The sequence below is a fragment of the Acinonyx jubatus genome, chromosome C1 (assembly GCF_027475565.1).
Source record: "Acinonyx jubatus isolate Ajub_Pintada_27869175 chromosome C1, VMU_Ajub_asm_v1.0, whole genome shotgun sequence".
Lineage (NCBI taxonomy): Eukaryota > Metazoa > Chordata > Mammalia > Carnivora > Felidae > Acinonyx > Acinonyx jubatus.
In genome coordinates this window covers 6,754,860-6,775,709 of record NC_069381.1, presented here as the reverse complement: position 1 = coordinate 6,775,709, position 20,850 = coordinate 6,754,860, and the positions used below count along the sequence as shown (strand labels likewise).

At 49.9% G+C, this 20,850-nt stretch overlaps 1 protein-coding gene across 4 annotated transcripts in view; it reads right to left on the bottom strand.

The window, feature by feature from the left end:
* The window catches only part of PIK3CD (phosphatidylinositol-4,5-bisphosphate 3-kinase catalytic subunit delta), a 54,855-nt gene that overhangs the window by 9,512 nt on the left and 24,493 nt on the right, over nt 1-20,850 (bottom strand). For 3 of the 4 annotated variants that reach the window (XM_027060482.2, XM_027060488.2, XM_027060483.2), the window contains exons 2-5: nt 20,384-20,503; nt 3,440-3,612; nt 951-1,179; nt 325-554 (exon numbers count right to left, since the gene is read on the bottom strand). In XM_027060482.2, coding sequence (XP_026916283.1) covers nt 325-554; nt 951-1,179; nt 3,440-3,580 — 600 coding nt within the window. In that variant the 5' untranslated portion in view covers nt 3,581-3,612; nt 20,384-20,503. The remainder of the gene's footprint in view (nt 1-324; nt 555-950; nt 1,180-3,439; nt 3,613-20,383; nt 20,504-20,850) is intronic. The other variant, XM_027060486.2, reaches the window with a different exon arrangement.

Genomic DNA, 20,850 nt, shown 5'->3' with positions numbered 1-20,850 from the left:
CCCCCAGCGCGAGCTCCGAGGGCAGAGTCTGATGCAGGCACGTGGCTGACACCCAAGAAATACTTATTGAACGAATGAGTGGACCAGTGACCAAGGCCATTTGGTCATTCTGCCTCTCATCCGACTTGCCGGGTGGGACATTTGGCCGAGATCCTCGCATGCATGGATGCCCACAAGTACCACCGGGCGCCACTGGGAGGAGAGTGGATTTGGGGCGGTGGGCGGAGGACTGGAAGTGTCACGGGGAAGCACCCCCCACTTGGACACAGCAGCCTGGACGCAGCAAACGGGCCCCGGCGTCCCCGGCAGGAACCGCGGGCTCACCTCGCTGCCCTCAAACTTGACGTTGACGAGGAGGGCCCGGTTGGGGACCCGCAGGGTGCCGGCCCCCCAGCTCCGGGCCGAGGGCTCCAGCTGCAGGGGGAAGCTGTACTGCAGCCAGGCCTCCCAGCCCAGCTGCTGCCGGCGGGCGGCCGCCTCCTCGCAGAACTGACGCATCTTGGTGCGAAAGTCATTCACCTCGGGGTCCCGCAAGGAGTCGAACTCGTGGAGGCCTGAGAGGTGGGGAGGCTGGGTCAGCCAGGGGACGGGGAGGGGCGGGGCCGAGAGGGCCCACCGCACACGGGGGCGGGGCGGGAAGGGCCCACCACTCACGGGGGCAGGGCAGGGGCAGGGCCGGGAGAGCCCGTCGCGGGGCGGGGCAGGGGCGGGGCCAGGAGGGCCCGTCGCACACGGCGGGGCGGGACCGGGAGGGAAGGGAGCAGTGCACGAGGGGGGCGGGAGGGGAGGCGGGGCAGGGACACGGTGGGGCGGGCCCGTCGCACACGGGAGGCGGGGCGGGGCCAGGAGGACCCATCGCACACGGGGGGCGGGGCGGGGCCAGGAGGGCCCAACGCAAACGGGGGGCGGGGCCGGGCAGGGAGGGGAGGGCCCACCCGCACGCGGGGCACCTTTGCCGATGAGGAGGCTGATCTGTGAGTTGACAAGCTTCTTCACCCTGTCACCCTCTCGGGCCACCAGGCGCAGCACCGGCAGGAAGGGCTGGATGTCACACAGTCGCCGCTGCTCGTCCTCCAGCTCCTGCTGCTCGGCGGTCTGGTTGACGCAGGTGAACACGTAGGCCTCAGGGTCGCTGAGCATGTGGAAGAGTGGCTCATACTGGGCGCGGTGCCACAACACCTGAGGGGACAGTGGCCGGTCAGCCCCTCCGACCAAAGTGAGCGGGGCCACGGGGAGCCGGGAGGTGGCTGGAGGCTGACCTCAGTCTGGGTGTCCCTCCCCTGCACGACCCTGCCCTCCCCAGACCCCTAGAGCACCGCATGGGTCACCATCACTGCCCTTCTGTGGAAGGTGCCTGGTATTCGCTAAAGTCCTGTCCACAGTCCCCCCTGTATGTTACCCTTGAGAGACGGCCAGCCAGACATGACCTCCAGCTAATAGTCCTGGGGTTCATCACCCTGATTTCTAAATGTTGGCAACTAATTCAGAAAAGGCAAACAACTGAGAGGGCCATAAAACCCTCCATGGGCTGTGTTCAGCTAAGGCGGTCAGTGTGTGGCCTCAGGGCAAGGTGTCCCCAGGGTCCCCTGAGAGAGCCATCTAATAGTCAAGCTTTACTGCAAAACTGTTCACCACTGAGTCACAGAGAAGATGGGAAAGGAGCCCTATATTTCTTCCACGGGGGACGGATAATTATGGTCCATCAGCACAAAGGGATTGGTACAGGGACATGACCCAGAATCTAGGGACACAAGACACACGGTGAGTGGGAAAAACAAAAAACAATAAACAAAAAACCCCAAGGTATAGAGCAGCAGATCTAATTCAAGCCCATGTCCATAAAAACAACTCTAATAGGGGCACCTGGGTGGCTCAGTCAGTTAAGCGTCGGCTCCAGATTTCCGCTCAGGTCTTGATCTCACGGTAGTAATTTCGAGTCCCAAGTTGGGCTCTGTGCTGGGTATGGAGCCTACTTAAGATTCTCTCTCTCTCCCTCTGTCCCTCTCCTGAGCTTGTGCTCTCTCTCGCTCTCTCTCCCTCTCTTAAAAAAAAAAACCACAACTCTAATAAACAGAGTAATTAGTATAGACCAGGATTCGACAAAAGTGACTGGTTTGCAGGCAAAACCTGGTCTGCTCCCAAGTTATTAGAAGACAGCCACGCCCACTCATTTACATATTGTCTGGGGCTGCTCTGGGCCTCGGTTGGCAGAGTTGAGTGCTTGCGACAAATATCAGATGGCCAGCAAAGCCTAGAATATTTACTCTCTGGCGTCTGGTATAAATAAAAGTATGAAGGAACTGAAGTCAAATCGGGGTGCGTGCAGCGCCCCACGTGTTTTGCATTTCTGCAGTGTGGGAATTGTAGTAGCTCGCATGCCTGGTTCAGAAAGATAAGATTACCCTTCAAGTGAAATTTACATAAAGTTAACTCACATGAAAAAGATGTTATAATGTTAACTCAGAAAAAAAAAGAGATCTCAAAGTCCGTAATCAGAATTATCACAAAAAGCAACACTCCACAGAAAAGAAAACAGGAAGCAGCCAAACTGTTAACTGTGGTTGTCTCACAAGGGCTGGATCACAGGTGACTTTTTTCCTTTTTCTGTTTTTTTCCCGTTTTCCTAAATCAATGTGTCCATATTACTTTTGAAATGGAAAACAAAAATTTTTTTTTTTAATTTTTAAAGGAACCTCCCAGGAAGGGGAGATTGAGAAACAAAAACCAAACAAAAATTCCAAGATGGTCCCTTGCTTCTTTCCCTTTTTTGTGTGTGTTCAACTCCCAAGTATAGCTTTTAAAATTCTGAGCTGAGGTCTTGCTCTCTGGCGTGACCCATTAAATCCCACACTTGGTAAGTGGGATAAGCCCTTTGAAAGATCACAAGACAACATCTACCAAATACTTTCCAGATGTCTAACCCTTTGACTCAGTAATCCACCCGGACAATTATTCAACAAAAACTAAAAACTATTTCCAAAGATGATGTTTACTGAGATGACAGCTCTAAAGAGAGAAGACAGATAAGACTCTTTTAAGTGGCCTTGGATGGGGTGTGGTTCCGAAAAATGATGGCACAGTCATGGACAGAAGGAAAGGCCACCATGGGAACCACACCCTGAAGCTCTCACTGGAATCTGGTGAGTGTAATCGTGCACTGATAAAGGGGGAAGCTGAACTCAAAATGCTAGCTGGGCACTAACTGTAAGCGTTTATTATTATTTTTTAATGTTTATTCATTTTATGAGAGAGACAGACAGAGTGGGAGCGGGGGAGGGGCAGAGAGAGAGGGAGACACAGAATCCGAAGCAGGATCCAGGCTCCGAGCTGTCAGCACAGAGCCTGATGCGGGGCTCGAACTCACAAACCATGAGATCATGACCTGAGCCGAAGTCAGATGCTCAACCAACTGAGCCACCCAAGGCGCCCAGGATCGTACCTTCTTGATGGTGCTGAGGTTGGCATTCCGGGACACAGGGAAGTTCAGATAGACCCCCGTGGGCAGCAGGAAGTCAACTGCCACACTCTGATTCTCCTCCTTGGTCCAGAATTCCATGGGGCAGTCAACCCCAGGGGGCATCCTGTTTTTTCACTCCAAAGACACCGGCTGTCCTGAAAAGGAAGAGAAGGCAAAATGAGGCACCCTAAGGGTGCTGGATGAATCCTTTGAAGGGATCCTTTGGAAAACAGATTGTCAGGACCTTTGGCAGTGGGATGTTCAGGAAGGAGTCCCTCCCGTGGGCGCCCAAAGCTCGCCTCCCTCTGGACTTCGTCCTGCCTGGGGTGGCTTGTGGCTCCTACTGTCCCCAGACCCCATCTCATCCATCATCACAGGTGGGCACTCACTCTGTCTGCATCCCTCACCGCAGTGGCCCAAACTCAAGACACCAACAGACCCGTTCCAAATCATTTTTTCTCAGGAACACATGCACAAGTGGGAGACCCGGCCACAGCCACCAGCTGGCAGAAACGGGGGATGGCAGGGTCCCTGGTCAGACAACCCAGGACTCAAGAAGGACCAGGGGCTGCAGTTCTTTGAGACTTTCTAAACAGAAACCAAGTGGTTTAAAAATGGCTTTGGCCATCAAACAATTTGTTGAAATATCTCAGTCATACCAAACGCCCCCAGTCATACCCACTCTTCAGTAACAAAATGCTGTAGACACAGTTAAAGATCTTGTATCTCCCCTGCTCCAGGTTGTCACTACCTGCATTCTGGTTGGTTATAATTTCCGTGCATGTTTTTATACTCTTATTACATTAATATGTATCCATGAAAAATTGGTAATATCTGTGCGTGCTTTCGAACTTTCTATGAATGGCGGGTCTTCTGCAATCTCTCTGCCAGTCAGCATTCTGTTAGTTAGGTTTATCCACACTGATACATGTAGCTCAAGTTCATTCACCAGAACCCCTGTGGTATTCACTGTGTATATAAACCACAATTTATTTACCCCTTCTCCTGTTGATGAACCTCAGGGTTTGTTTCTAGTCTTTTTGGTTATTACAAACAATGCTACAATGCATATCGTTATACACCTCACTTTGTGTATATGTAGAGTCTGGGTGAGTGCTGTCCAAGAGAAATACAATGGGAACCACACGGGCAATGTCAAAGTTGCCAGCAGCCACATTTAAAAAAAGCAAAAAGAGGGGCGCCTGGGTGGCTCAGTCGGTGAAGCGTCCGACTTTGGCTCGGGTCATGATCTCGCGGTTCGTGGGTTCGAGCCCCGCGTCGGGCTCCGCGCAGACAGCTCGGAGCCTGGAGCCTGCTTCCAGATTCTGTGTCTCCCTCTCAATCTCTCTCTGCCCCTCCCCTGCTCATGCTCTGTCTCTCTGTGTCAAAAATAAATACATATTTAAAAAATTAAAGGGGTGCTTGGGTGGCTCAGTTGGTGAAGCGTCCGACTTCAGCTCAGGTCATGATCTTGCAGTTTGTGAGTTCAAGCCCCGTGTCAGGCTCTGTGCTGATGGCTCAGAGCCTGGAGCCTGCTTTGGATTCCGTGTCTCTCTCTGCCTGTCTCCTGCTTGCTCGCTCACTCTCTCTCTCTCTCTCTCAAAAATAAATAAATATTTTTTAAAAATTAAAAAAAAATTTTTAAGTAAAAAGATAAAGTTAAGCTTAGTGATATGTTTTATGTAACCCAATATATCCAAAGTATAGTCACTTCAAAACGTCATCACAAAAAAAAGAATTACTAATGAGATATTTTACACTTTTTTTTTTTTTTGGTATTAAGTCTTTGAAATCTGGTATATTTTACACTTACAGCACATTGCAATTTGGGCACTAGATTTCCATCAGAAATACCTCATCTATATGTAGATTTCATGCCATTTACAGCTTAAAAAGTAGGTTCAGAGACTCAAGTTGTTGCAGATATACTTAAAAGTTTTCCAAGAAATGAGTGGAGTATCCATTTCTTAGATCTGAATGAATTAAAATTAAACGAATTGTTTAGAAATTCCGTTCCTCCATCACCCTTCACATTTTTTTAATGCTTATTTATTTTTGAGAGAGAGAGAGAGAGAAAGCACAAGCGGGGAAGGGGCAGACAGAGAGGGAGACACAGGATCCGAAGCAGGCTCCAGGCTCCGAGCTGTCGGTGCAGAGCCCGATGCGGGGCTCGAACTCACAAACTGCGAGATCATGACCTGAGCCAAAGTCGGATGCTTAACGGACTGAGCCACCCAGGTGCCCCATCACTCTTCACATTTCAAGTGCTCCAGGGCTACATGCAGCTGGGGGCTGCCTCGCTGGACAGCACAGGTCCAGGGTATGTGTGTGTGTGTGTGTGTGTGTATATATATATATATATATATATATATATATATATATATATATACACCTCAGAGTGGAACTGTCACATCATGACAATAACCTAGAGAGCCAAACACCTTGAACTTTACTAACGTAGGGCCCGTTGGCAATGGCACCACCACCACGGTCTGCTGCTTACTTCCATTCCTTCATCAGCCCTTGGGGTCATCACATTTACTCATTTCCGCCAACCTGATGGTCACAGAATGCTCTTTGGTTGTTTTAATTTGCATTTCCCTGTATCCTCTGCAAATAGCCTGCTTTTAACTTTTGCCTGTTTTTTTCTGTGGGGTTGTCTTTTTCTTATTGGTTGACAGGGTTTCTTTTATATACTCTGGATTCAGTTCCTTTGTTGATTAAAGGAGTTGGAAATGTCTTCTTTTGATCCAGGTCATCTTTTCACTCCGTTTTTAGTGTCTTTTTGGTGAGCAAAAGTTTGCAGTGTTGACGTGGTCAAATATTTTCCTTTGTGTTTTATGATTTTTATTCTTTAGAAAAATATTTCCCTACCCGAAGGTCACATCCTCCTAGATTTCGATGACTTTTAAAAATAATTGAAAAATGGGGTTCCTGGGTGGCTCAGTCAGTTAAGCGTCCGACTTCGGCTCGGGTCATGATCTCGCGGTTTGTGGGTTCGAGCCCCGCGTCCGGCTCCGTGCAGACAGCTCGGAGCCTTGGAGCCTGCTTCGGATTCTGTGTCTCCCTCTCTCTCTGCCCCTCCCCCGTTCGTGCTCTGTCGCTCTCGCTCAAAAATAAATAAACATTCAAAAAAATAATTGAAAGGAATTTAGTTTAAGAGAGAGATTCTTTTGGGCTCTGCCATTTGAGCCCAGGACTCCCCCTCCCAGAACGGCTGGTGCTGAATCTGCTTGGAGCTGCAGCACGTGGGCACATCACCCTGTAACCACTGCTGGGATCCACTTCCTCTGATTGTAAAACCACATCCTACTTGGGTTCCTCTTTCTGAGAATGACCAGGCCAAAGGCTTTCTTTTTGATTCAAAATGTGGGGGACAGTCAAAAATCCTGGAGAATCCACTTAACAATGCTAACTGTCCTGTGGCCACGCTCAGGAAGCCAGGGGAACCCGTGGCCACTCGATCCTGAGGTCAAGATGAGCACATGTGGCCTGAGCTCCTTGGGACTCCAGCCAAAGGGAGGGTGCTCGGAGACCAAGGCGCCCCTGCTCCTCTGCCCCTTAGCGCTATGGAAATGAAGGCTTCGACTACCCTCACCCGTGCGGGATGCGAGGGAAAACTCGCCCTTAAAAAGCTCATCCCTGAGAAAGGAAGAACAGGAGGGTGCGGGCGGGGCATAATCAAATGCCAGAGGTGGGACGGGAGGCAGCAGGAATCCTCCCTCTCTTTGTGGGCCCAGGACCCACATGCAGCTGCTAACAAGCCCGAACTCTCTATGAAGCTGACTCCTCTCTCTGCAAACGGACGCGACAAAGATACCGACTAATCCAGGGGCTTTCGCGCTGCTCCAAGAACGCAAGTTGGTACAACCACTTTGGCGAAGTCTCTACTCTTGGCAGTGTCTACTAAGGCTGAGCACCCGTGTGCCTTGTGGGCCAGCAATTAATTGCACCGTAGGTGTTCGCTCGCCAGAAACACGAGTACACGCGCACCAAGAGACACGAACAAGAGTGTCTATAGCATTGCTCTTTGTAATGGCCCCAAACTGGAACGTTCCCAAGTGCGTATCAGCAGTATAATGGAAAAATCAATTACGGTATCTTCTCCCAACGGCATGTTCCAGAGCAATGAGAATGCACGGTCTACAAATACACACAACAGTATAAGTGAATCTCATAAACGTAAAGCTGAACAAAAGACGTCAGGCACAAAAGAATATGTGCTCATGGTTCCAACTCCACGGAGAACAAACACAGGCAGAACTAATCTACGTTGGCAGAAGAAGAGACAGGGGTTACCCCCAGAAGGAGGGCAGGTGCCCCAGGAGAAAGGGGTACGAGGGGCTTCTGGGTACTGGCAGTTTTCAGTTTCTTCACCTGGGAGCTGGGGACTTTCACAAACCCCCCACACCCTCAGTCCCAGTGGTTCAGATGGCTTGACTTCATTCCTGGCCGCTCCCGTGGCCTGAGACCCACCTGGCCACAGGGGTTGGACTGGAACCAGGAAGGGGGCTCAGGCCCAGCCAATCACTGTCTACAGTGATTCCAGGATGAGCATGTGAATGTCAAGTCAGCCCAGTGGGTTTTGACGTTGGACTTCTTTGGGTATTTCCACCTGGGGTAGCAGGAAAGAATATCCATCTAGGGCTGCTGGTGACCACCTCTCGCTGCCCTTGGTGGGGGCGGTCTGAGAAAAGACGACCGTGGAGGAGAGCAGAGCTCGGCGTGAAGAGAGAGTACAAGCAGGTCCTGAAGGCGCCCTTGGGTTCCTGCATGGAGACATGCCTGACGCCAGACTCCATTCCTGGACTTCTCAGTTCTCTCAGCCAAAAACTCCCCCTGTCCCCTACCTGCTTTTTTTGGTTTTGTTTTTGTTTTTAACTTAGAGCAGTTTGAGTTTTTTGTTTTTGTGTTTCTTTCTCTTTTTTTTTTGTCACTTGCAGCTGCGTGTTCCGTTTTAGGAAGTGTCTGGTGTTTAGCAAGTTCTTTCCTTGGAAACCGGCCTGCCTCTAAGAGCCAACCCTGATCTTCGTAGTGCCATCTAGAGGCACACGGGGTTGTCATCTGATGGCTATTGCTGCTGGATGGTGGCCTCAGGACCTCTGACTGTTCTCCCTATGACACAGTTTTTAGACTCTTGCCAAACTTTGGTACTCTGAGAAAACAAGATGCTGCGGGTGGGGCCTGACGGGCCAACTGCCGAAGAATTTTCTGGGTACCAGACTCCCATTGTTTAGTCTAAGAGCCTCTCAGCCCTTCCCCCCAAGGAAGTCCTTCAGCGGTCGTATCGCTGAGCTCATTGGCTGCCAATGATACTTCCCACAGTAAGTTCTAGATGCTTCCCCCAGTAAGCTGGGTTCTCCCGGCTAATTTCCTGGATCTGAATGCAGGAGTTCTCAATTATCGTTGGTCACTTCATCTCATGGAAATAATTGGCACTCGTGGATTACTGGATTTGCTATTTTGTACATATGGCTCAGTCTGAGACGTTAGGAGTCTCAAGGAGTATTTATTAAGTTCCAGGAGTCGTGTGAGGTGCTGGAAGATGGTGGTGGAGAAGCTTACACTCCAGCTGGGGAGACATTAATAGCACATCGTAGGTAGGAAGAATGACCACACGCTACACCAACACAGTGAAGGCAGTGCTCCAAAGGGCGATGTGATGGAGAACTCTGTAGGGAGGGAGGCCAGGAAAAGCCCCTCTGAGGAGAGGACCCCAGAGCAGAGAACCAGACCGCGTCCAGGGAGGAAGGGAGGCAGGCCACTGCCGCTGGAGCACATGAGTGGGGCAGGGAGGGGAGGCCACGGGATAAGACAGGTTGAAGAGGTCAGGAGGGACCAAGTCGTGTGGAGCCTTTACAGTGGAGATGCCTGGGTGTCACGCAAAGAGTGATGGGCGGTCTCAGCAAAGGAGCCAGGGGATCCCATTCGCATCCAAAATGATGCCTCAGCCCCAGGGTGAAAGAACTGGAAAGAAGCAAGTGTGCGCATGGGGAGGTAGGGAGGTTCGTGCCCCCGGTGATGAGAAAGGCAGGGCATCAAGATCTATTTTTTCAACTATTGTTGAAAGTTAACTTATTTGGAGAGAGAGAGAGAGAGAGAGAGAGAGAGAGAAAATGAGCAGGGGAGGGGCAGAGAGAGAAGGAGAGAGAGAATCCCAAGCAGGCTCCACACTATCGGCACAGACCCCAGTGTGGGGCTCGAACCCACGAACCATGAGATCATGACCCGAGCTGAAATCAAGAGGCAGACGCTCAACTGACTGAGCCCGCCGGGTGCCCCTCAAGATCTATGTAGGAGCTCGGGCTGATGAGATGGGGTCGCGGGGGAAGGAGCAAGGATGACAGCCAGGTGCGGGCTTGGGACACTGGAGGGGAGGTGGAAATACACTGGATGGGCAAGCGTGGGGGAGAAACAGATTTGGGGGCAATGAAACGGCGAGATGTCCATTTCAGACATATGGACTCTTGGCGGTGAAAACCCCCAAGGAGACAGCCAAGGAGCACACCCCGGTGTGGAGCTTAGGGGAGAGGTCTTTGGGGCTCTCAAGGCATAATTTGGGGTCAGCGGGCTACACACCGAGGCGTATGAGACGGCTGGGAGACAGCGGGTAGGCGAGGGCCAGGCCCGCCTTCAAGGCACTAGAGTGGCTTCCACCAAAGATGAGCCGTGAGTAATCAGTCAGCCAGACTCTTGTGGCCGACTTCTCGGTGCACATCTGACTCGTTAATAAAAGATCAAAGAAAAACGTCCAACAGGGCGCTCAGTCCCTTTCACCTTCCCGCTTCCGGCCAGCACAGTGCCCAGAACGGCTGTGGAAGGCGGAGGGTCTCAGCCACGGCAGCGCACCATCCCCCCCACCGGCAGTTCTGAGACGTGCCCAGCTAGACGCACCCTCCGCGGCCCAAGGTTGAAGCCATCTCTCCCGCTGCAAAGGTCTGAGGGGTCTGACCTTCTGCGTCCCGAGCGGACACCAAGGGAGTTTCCCCCAAGATTGCATAAAAGCGCCACCGTCCTTCCCAGCCCGCAGCAGGGCGTGCTACGAGGGCCCCCACTTATTTCTAAGAGAGGAGGGCGAGCAGGGGAGGCAGTGTGCCAGGGTCATGGTGCTTCCTCCAGACTGGGAACAGGGTGGTGGCCCACCTCCTAGCCCCCCATCCTGGGTCGGCAGACCTGCTGGCCGGTGGCTCGTGCCGAGCCCCGGACTCCCGCTCCTTTCCTTTGGAGTTGCACGTTTGAAATTGCATGTTAGTTACGGCTGTGAGCCGCCCTGTGCCTCCCGGGTGTGGCAGGGCTCCGCGTCTTTCCGTCTTTCCGGCAGTCATGGCAAATGTGCCCGCCGCTCAGAGCAGGTGGCGCTGCCCAGCCCTGGTCAACGTAAAGCCAGGCTTTTTGGTGCCCGTGTCACATGCCCCCGGGAGCTGCTTCCCCAGGGAACACATGAGTCACTCTCAGCAGGCTCTGGGCAGGGGACCAGCCGCAGGGAGAAGGGAAGTTGTAGCCTGCTTTATCCGAGAAATAAACGCCCTCCTCCCTGAGGCCGCCTGGGCCAAGACCCGCCGAGTACCTTCCTTTCCTTCGCATGCTGCGCTAGAGTGAGTGTCTAAGGGTCCCCCGGGGTCATTGCTAGGATTCTGTCCGGAGAGAGAGGTGCTCCTTTCTTTTAACTCTGGGACAAAACATTTAACTCTAGGAAGGTTACAAGCCAAAGAGCTCAAGAGGCGTCTCAGAAACGTCTAGAAGGGGGTTACACACATTGTCCGATGCCTACCATCAACCCCGGCTGGGAGGTAAGGAGACCAGCAGTCACCCTGACAAGGGACAGGGAGCCACAGGGGCTGGCCTTCTGCATCAAGCTGAACAGAGCAGAGTCTGGTTGTGCCTCCTGACCCGGGCTTATTTTCAGGTACTTTTCAGCCTCTAGTCCTTCTAATAAGTGTTCTGGTTCCCAGACTCTCTCCTGTGGAGAAGGAAATGGCTGTTTCTCCTGCTGCCTAACTTATGTGGAGAGAGGACACTTCAGAGGCAAACTCCAAAGGGGCTTTACCCAGAGGCCCCGCTTCCCAGTGGAGCTCCTGGGTGTTTGTCTTAAAAGAGCTTTCTAGAATCCACCCGCTGCTCTGGCAGCCAGGGAAAGCCCAGAGATGATTCAATAACCACATCTTCCTGGGGACCCTCGGGAAGAAGAATGTGGGGGGACCTTTTCGGCCCAGGGGCGTGCAGGCTGCGGGTCCTGTTCATTCATTCATTCAGCAAATATGTCTTTGAGCATCAGGGACTGTGCCCATCAGGGAATGAACGGGACAGGCACCGTCCCTGATCTTACAGAGTTTTTAGTTTAACAGGAGAAAACAAAAATGAATGAGGAAATAAAAAGAAAAATGAATAACAAGATGATTTCAGAGAAGAGGTGGAAGGTAATAAAAGGGGCTTGTGGGGGGGGGTCTCCTCTGGATGGCGGGTCAGGGAAGGGTACCCGAATGAGATCATGTCAGAATTGAGGCCCACAGGATGAGAGAGATCAGGCAGAGATCCAGGACGTAGGGTTGAGGCAGCTGGAACAGAAGTGCAAAGGCCCTGAGGCAGGAGGCCAGGCAACTGGAGGCCAGGACCAGGAGGGGAGATGACTGGAGAGGCAGGGAGGCCTGCAGCGCCTTGTGGCCACCGTGAGGAGCCAGGTTTTCTTGTCACCGCAGTGGGAAGCCACCAGCGGGTTTCAGGCAGGAGACTGATAGGGCCTGACGTGATGCTTTACAAAAATTGCTTTGGCTGCCATGAGGAAAATGGAAGGGAGGGAGCCAAGAATGGAGGTGGGAAAGCAATTAGGCCAGGGCCCCAGGCAAGAGCTGGCGGGGCTAGACTCACGAGGGAAAGCCTGGGCCCTACCTGCCACAAGACACCCCGATCCTCTGCCCTTAACAACCGAGGAACAGGCGTCCCAGAAACCCAGCCTTGAAATTTCCTGTCCTTAAGAATCTTCTTGAGAAAGAACGGAAGCTATACACCAGAAGGAAAGCTGAGTGGCCCGGCGTCCCCCAACAGGTGCAGTTTTAGGACAGATGTGCAGATCTCCCAAAATACAGAATCTTTCAGGAAAACCACTTCAGTGCGTCTCCCTGGGAGGCCCCAGACCAGCAGGCAACCTCCACCCCCAGAGGCCACCACGGTCTTGAGGGCAGAAAGGGTCTCCGCACCCCAGGAAAGGGACGTCAGCCACAGCAAACGGGAGGCCTTTGCCACGTGGGCGGTGCCTCTGCTGTCCTCTGCCCTCTATCGCGAAGCCACTGTCCAGTGGTGGTCAGTTGGAGGAGGAACATGTATCCAAAGAAGGGATGGGAGGGAAGTCTCCAGAAGCCGGAGGCCAGCCAAGTCAGACATCCCCAGAACCATGCCCAAGACTAGGAAGGAAGGGCTTGTCTGGAGGGTTGTCTGATACCGTGAGCCCCTGTCACAGAAGAAAACGGGATGGGAGGCGTGAAGGCCGAGATGGATGTGATAAGTTACGTGAAATCGTGCAAAAGGCTTCCCCACGTCTGCTTGGCAGATAAGCCGAGCCGCTTCTGCCTCCCTCAGTTCCTTCTTTGTTTTCTTCTTCTTCTTTTTACTCTCTCCCATTTTAAATGTGTCTCCCTTGAAGCCATATGATTTAATAGAACAGTAACTTTTGGGGCACCTGAGTGGCTCAGTTGGTTGAGCATCCGACTCTTGACTTTGGCTCATGATCTCGCAGTTCGTGAGTCCAAGCCCCACGTTGGGCTGTGTGCTGACAGTGCGGAGCCTGCTTGGCATCCTCTCTCTCTCTCTGCCCCTCCCGCATATGCTTTCTACCAAAATAAATAAACTTAAAAAAATTAGAACGGTTACTTTTAATTTGGATATTTAAAACTGAAAAAAAAAAAAATCCCCAATGGAGGAAGACCAAACTGACATTGAAGAATGAGAGGCAAAGTCCTCTGGAAATTCTGTTCTATTAAAAAAAGAGAGGGGTGATGGGTTAGCTGGTGCAGCCACTCTGGAAAACAGTATGGAGGTTCCTCGAAAAACTAAAACTAGAACTACCCTATGACCCAGCAATTGCACTACGAGGCATTTATCCAAGGGATACGGGGGTGCTGTTTCGAAGGAACACATGCACCCCCATGTTTATAGCAGCACTATCAACAATAGCCAAAGGATGGAAAGAGCCCAAATGTCCATCGATGGATGAATGGATAAAGAAGACCTGGTATATCGGGGCACTTGGGTGGCTCAGTTAAGTGTCTGACTTCAACTCAGGTCATGATCTCGCAGTCTTGAGTTCGAGCCCCGCGTCGGGCTCTGGGCTGATGGCTCAGAGCCTGGAGCCTGCTTCAGATTCTGTGTCTCCCTCTCTCTCTGCCCTTCCCCCGTTCATGCTCTGTCTCTCTCAGTCTCAAAAATGAATAAATGTTAAAAAAAAATTAAAAAAAGAAGAAGACCTGGTATATATACACAACGGAGTATTACTCGGCAATCAAAAAGAATGAAATCCTGCCATTTGCAACTACGTGGATGGAACTGGAGGCTATTATGCTAAGTGAAATGAGTCAGTCGGAGAAAGACAAATATCATATGACTTCACTCATATAAGGACTTTAAGAGACAAAACAGATGAACATAAGGGAAGGTAAACAAAAATAATATAAAAACAGGGAGGAGACAAAACAGAAGAGACTCATAAATGTGGAGAACAAACTGAGGGTTAGGGGAAGGGGTGTGGGAGGGGGGATGGGCTAAATGGGGAAGGGGCACTAAGGAAGCTACTCCTGAAATCACTGTTGCACTATGTGCTAACTAATTTGGATGTAAATTTTAAAAAATAAAAAAATTAAAAAAAAAATAGAGAGGGGTGCTTGGGTGGCTCAGTCGGTTAAGTGTCCGACTCTTGATTTCAGCTCAGGTCGTGATCTCATGGCTCGTGAGTTCGAGCTCTGTATAGGGCTCTGCACTGACAGCTCGGAGCCTGCTTGGGATTCTCTCTCTCCGTCTCTCTCTGTCCTTCCCCAGCTCTTGCGCTCTCTCGCACGCAAAATAAATAAATTAACTTAAAAAATTTACAAACAAGCAAGAGACAGACTCCTGACTTCTTCTGCTGTCATCAGAAAAATGAACCAACTATCCTACAAAAAAAATTCTATCCCAACCATCTCTTATCACGTTCAGCTCACGGCCCACCCATCAAGGCCACGGGCCTGCACCCAAGTGGAATCCCCTGCCACTACACGCCAAAATCAAATGAAAGATCCACGGTCTCAAATCTGGCAATTTGGGAAATTCGGGAACCGTCCTAAGGAAGTAAGTCAAGAGCCAAACAAGGCGATATATACAAAGACATTCATTTGTGGGACTGTTTGTGAAAGTGGAAAACCAAAACTAATAGGGAAACTATCATAATTAACTTACTAGGAGAAAATATAGTCACTAAGATGACACCTGTGTATGCTACACAGCACTGCAAATATCCCCCACGTTCACTGAAACAAAAAATGCGCATCCATTTACCATGGCAACACCTATTTGTAGACAAAACATTTCAGAAAGCATGCCTAAAATGAAAACAGCTATAATATGAGTGGGTTTGAACATCATAATAATTATTCCAGAAGCTCATTATCTCTGAAAGTTATACAAGCATGATTTTAAAAATTAATTAAAACTAAAACGTTTGTGGGGCGCCTGGGTGGCTCGGTCGATTAAGCGTCTGACTTTGGCTCTGGTCATGATCTTGCGGTTTGTGGGTTCGAGCCCCGCTTCGCGCTCTGTGCTGACAGCTCAGAGCCTGGAGCCTGCTTCAGGTTCTGTTTCTCTCTCTCTCTCTCTCTCTCCCTGCCCTTCCCTCGCTCATGCTCTGTCTCTCTCTCTCTCTAAAATAAATAAACATTAAAAAAATAAAAAAACAAAACAAAAACTAAAATGTTTGCAGCAAAAAAGGAGTAGCCCCCAGCCCTGAGCATCCAAACCTATCACCCCTGATTGTGGTTGCTTCTTTGAGTATTTATCTCTGTGTTTCTAATTAATAGATTTATATGCGTTTTCAACTTTTACACTTGATCTTAGCCAAAAGGCTGAGAAGCGATGGGCTTTTCAACTTCTAACTTCTTCCTTAGAAGATGAGTTTGTGCTTTCCTGCACACATGCACATGTCCTCTCCTCCATATTCTGAACATAGCTGTGTGATAATTTTTTGTTAATCAACGTCAGTGCTTACATTATTATGACCACATAAACACTGTTCAAAACTAAACCACAGGGTGGCTCAGTCGGTTGAACGTCTGACTCCCGTTGGCTCCGGTCACGATCCCAGGGTCATGGGATCCAGCCTCACGTCGTCGGGCTCCACGCTGAGCTTGGAGCCTGCTTAGGATTCTCTCTCTTTCTCTGTCTCTCTCCCCACCCCCCTCTGCCTCACTCCCAGGTCTCTCTCTCTCTCTCTCTCTTAAAACGAAACAAAACTAGGGGCGCCTGGGTGGCTCAGTCAGTTAAGTGTCCAACTCTTGGTTTGGGGTCAGGTCATGAACTTGTCATTCATGACATTGAGCCCTGAGTCAGGCTCTGTGCTGACAGTGCACAGCCTGCTTGGGATTCTCTCTCTCTCTCTCTCTCTCTCTCTCTCTCTTTGCCCCTCCCCCAGTCACACATGCACACACTCTCTCTCAAAATAAATAAACATTATAAAATCCCAAATTCATAATTCTTCCCTAAACTTTCCAACAGAACTATAAAACTCCATAATGTGGTAAATATGTCAGATAATCCATCATCTTCATTTTTTTTCTTCTTGGAGACAGTCCCCCTACGGTCCTCAGCCATCCTGCTCCAAACTGGCCTGCCTGCTCTCTAGATGAGCTGCACGGCGATAGCATTGGAACTCTGCTTCACCATTATTAGGGAACTCTCTTCACCATTCTCTCCACCAGTCAAAGTTCTTGGTTGCAAGTAAAGAGGCTAACTCCCACTGATTAAGCAGGAAAGGAGCTGACAGATTACCTGACTTATTTGCTTCATTACGAGGAATTTTCATAGTTCTGTTGGAGAATTTGAGGAACAACTGGTGACTAGTACATGGAAAACATAGTAAATAAAAACATGAGGTGCTTACCAACTCCAGGAAAACCAAAAGGTCGAGCAAAAAAAAAAAAGAAAGAAAACTTAGTACACTGGATTCCATGATGCATGTCTGATGGCAAAACTGCCTCTATTGCCTATTTACCAAGTACCGAATGCCAGTTTGGACTTCGGCCACTTCTGTGCCAAGAATTTGACCTCGTAGCCCATCATTGCTGCCACCAGCATAACCACGGATACAGCTCATGATTCATCCCTCGCCTCTCTCAAAATACCGCATAGGTGCACGTTATCAGTGAAGTCTAGGTCGCAGGTGCTGGCTACAGGGAAAGCTTGGAAATGAGTCCTTTTCAGTTCCCATGGTGTGATAGGTGTTAGGTATTTTTCTCTGTACTCACAAAACTCAAAGCTGAAACATAGAAAGCCATTTGGAAGCTGAGCCAAATAAGAACAAGAGACAATCACACATTGTTCCTCTTTTTCAGTTTACTCTGTTTTCGTAGAGCATAATCTCCAGTAGTCTCCTTGCATAGGGATACAAAAGTGCGTGTGCACGCAGAGAGCTTTTTTTTGGAAAATTCTCATCTTAAAAAATGCCCTTATTCCATTATTTTGCTTGAATGACAATTACATAATTCTTGCTAGGGAATTAACTTCCCTAGAAATTTGAAAAGAGTTGCCCCATGGTCTTGTAGCTTCTGGTGTTGATTTTGCAAGGTCCAGTGTCATTCTGTTATCTGTGGCCTCTTTTCATTGGCTTCTGGTAATTTCTATCTCTGGAGTTTTGAAAGTTCATGATGATGTCCAGTAGTACATACTTTGCTTTTATTTGTATGTCTTTTATTATTCATTGTTGAGTACTACTCAGAGACTCTTCATGTAGAAGCTCCTTCAGTTCTAGAATTTTTTCCTGTAGTTTGATAACTTCCTCTTCTTCATTTTTCTCCCTTCATTGTCTTGACCTCCTATGAGTTGGATATTGGGCATTCTGAATGGATTCTCCAGTTTTCTTTCATTTTCTTTCCTGTTTCCCATCTCTCAAGTCTTTTTGTTCTACTTTCTAGAACTTTATCTTTCAATCTCCAACTCTATTCTATTGAAAATTTTGCTTCTACTCTCATAGTTTTTTAACATTTTATTTGAATGTTTATTTATTTTTGAGAGAGAGAAACAGAGAGAGAGCAGGGGAGGGGCAGAGAGAGAGAGGGAGACACAGAATCTGCAGCAGGCTCCAGGCTCCGAGCTGTCAGCACGGAGCCCGACGTGGGGCTCGAACTCACGGACTGTGAGATCATGACCCGAGCTGCAGTCAGATGCTCAACTGACTGAGCCACCCAGGCGCCCCGGAGCATTCCTATTTTTAAACAACCATGTTTAATGACTTCTGACTCCCTTTTTTCTGTTTGTTTCGGTCTCTGTCTTTCATGCTAGAGGCTTTATTCTATGTGGGATAATCCAGAGCTGCCCATTCAAATTTAAGAGAGAGGCACCAAAAGCTATTTGTGCACGGGTAAGGCCAGTCGCCTGGCAGGCGTTGCTGTGAAATGACAAAATAGCAAGCTAGCTTTCCCACGGAGTCAGTATTTGAGGGTCCTTTTGTCTTGTGAGGTCAGTTTCTTCGGAGAGAAGTTCTTCAAGGCCCTGATTGGAGAAGAGTAGAAACTAGGCTGACATGTTCTGGGAGCCCGCCAGGAGACGGTCTCACTGTTCAGTACACAGACTTTCACCGAATCTTCCTGTTCTCAGGACAGTGCTTCCTCCTGTCCCCCCCCCCACCCCCGCCCCCAACTGCTCTCCACACAGCTTCCTTCCACCCCAGGCTAGGCCTGAGCTGCCCTAGTTCAGCAGACCTGGGGGAAAATGAGCATCTCCTGCTGGGGCGGAGGAGGGAGCCACCTGGCCATGTGGGCTGAGGGAGGGGTCTGTTGCTGTGACACCTTCAGTCAATCTTCCTTCTTCCAGCCCACCCTGCACCCCATCATCGGGAACACTGTAGCCCCACTCTTGGGCCTTTGGTGGGTCCTTGGACCCACGGGCCTTCCTCCCCCCACAGCCCAGGACATTCAACATTCCAAGCCTTCCATCTCTTTCACTGGCCTGCTTTCTGTCTCTGAAAGTGTTTACTCACATCCTCCTCCTCAATCCTATCTCCTGCTCTGTTTCCTTAAGGATTTATTCCTTTTTTATTCCTTTAATCTCATTTTAGTGGGCTTTTGAAACAGAGCCAGGATAAACATATGCACGCAGTCAGTTACGTTTTCGTGGAAGTTCACAATAATATTTAACAATACATAAAAATCAAGTGTCCAAAGAGAGGCACATAGAAGGCTTTCTGGGGGGTTTGCGGGAGGATACTCCATCCAGGAGACAATGGTTCTCCACGGGATGGGGAGGGCAGGGTTATAAAAGAGTTATGCTAATTTTTTTTTTTTTTTTGCAAACTTTCAACAGATAACAGGTATTTTTCAATTAATAAAAAAGCGTGAGCGTTAACAATTATTAAAAGGCATCTTCTGAAACAAGAATCAAGCTATTGAAAACAGGGGTGTAAACAGGTGTGTAGAAGAGAATCCCCCAATGGAGGTTTACACAGTCCGTGGTTTTTGACCACATTCCAGCGAGTTCCACAGAGGCAACCCCAAGACCTTCAGAGGGTGGCAGAAGGGGGATAGGGGGCTGAGTGGACATCCTAGGCCAGTCTCTACTTGTACCACAGGGCGCTCTGTTTTTATCTACTTTATAGGTCAAAATTCTGCTTATATTTTGATCTTTTTTTTAAGGTTTATTTATTTTTGAGAAGGAGAGAAAGCGTGCCAACGGGGGATGGGCTGAGAGATGGGGAGACACCGAGCCGTCAGCACAGAGCCTGACGTGGGGCTCGAACCCACGAACTGCGAGATCATGACCTGAGCCGAGGTCCGACGCTTCGCCGACTGAGCCTCCCAGCTGACCCAGTATTCTGATCTTTTTAAAGATCTCCACACTAAACAAAGAAGCCTGGAGAGTACTGATGAAGATAGAGAGAAAATGAGGTTGGCGTGGGGCCGGGGGGAATCTTCCAAGGATGACACCATATGCTGTAACCCTGTGCACCTTCCCATCAGAAATGACAGTAGCTGTTCAAGCACCAGGTAAGGAGGAATGTGCTCTGCAGACGGGGAGTACATATGCACTCCCAGGGCTTGCAGAAGGGACTGTGACTACCGATCGGGGAGCTAACCATACCCAGCTAGCCCCAGGTCCCAAAGCAGGGGGTGTGTGTTCAGCTAATACTCAGCCAGTGTCCATCTCTGGCCTCAGTATCTTCATTTGCACGATGAAAGGATTGCATTCATATCCCAGCAAACATCTGAGAGGCTCCAAGGACTACTGTCTTACTGACAGAGTGACTGTCAACTCTCCGGAGCAACACAAGTGCCCCTACCTTAAAGACGCCTTGAGAAGCAATGCTGAGTTCTCACAATTCCACACGCTTCCTTTGGAAGCGTGTTTGCATTTTTCTCTCCCCGGACAGGCCAGCCCAACTCTACCACGACTGAAGCAAGTCAAATCCCAAATGCTGCAGCTTAATAATGGGTTCGGAGCACAGCCGCCCCCCTCCCCCCCTTCCTTATGCAGGCAGCAACATCCCTGTCTTGGGGAGCTGGCCGAGGTCTAGTCCGATTCCTCGTGTTGGTTCCTAGCACACATCTGGGTTGTTCTGTTCCTTTCGGCGTTCTAGTCCTGAGAGGTTCTCCTTTTGACTGGATAGTCAGGGAGGGAGGATTCTGTTCACCTTCCTAAGCTCTCTGCAAAATCGCATCTCCTTTTTGCCCACACACTTGGCTTCATCACCCAACCTACCTCTCTGGAATGGTCCAAGAATGGCCAGCAGCAAAGGCCCCTCGGTCTGGCAGATCAAAGATGCTTTGGAATCATTGAGCACCATTCCGCCCCCACCTGACTCTCAGCTCCTTTATCTGTCTGGGGTGGGGGTGGGGGGGGGAGAAAAAGGAGAGAGAGAGAGAGAGAGAAAGAATGAATGAATGAAATTTTTGAAAGAGGAAGTCTCACAAGCCTATGCATTCCCTTACAGGACTTCAGCTGTCTCACCTAGGCTTCCGTTTTGCAAACCAATCACATCCTGCTCGATGAGCCTTGAGAACCACCTGTGCCGACGCCCCCCTCCCCCAGCTCCTTCCTCTGGGTGCTGCTGAAGCAAACCACAGGAGCACCTCCAGTGCTTGAGGCAGGAGTATATATACGCACACACAGATGACTCAGATCGGTTTTTCGAGTTATTTGTTGCTTTTGTTTGGTTTTGAAAGCAA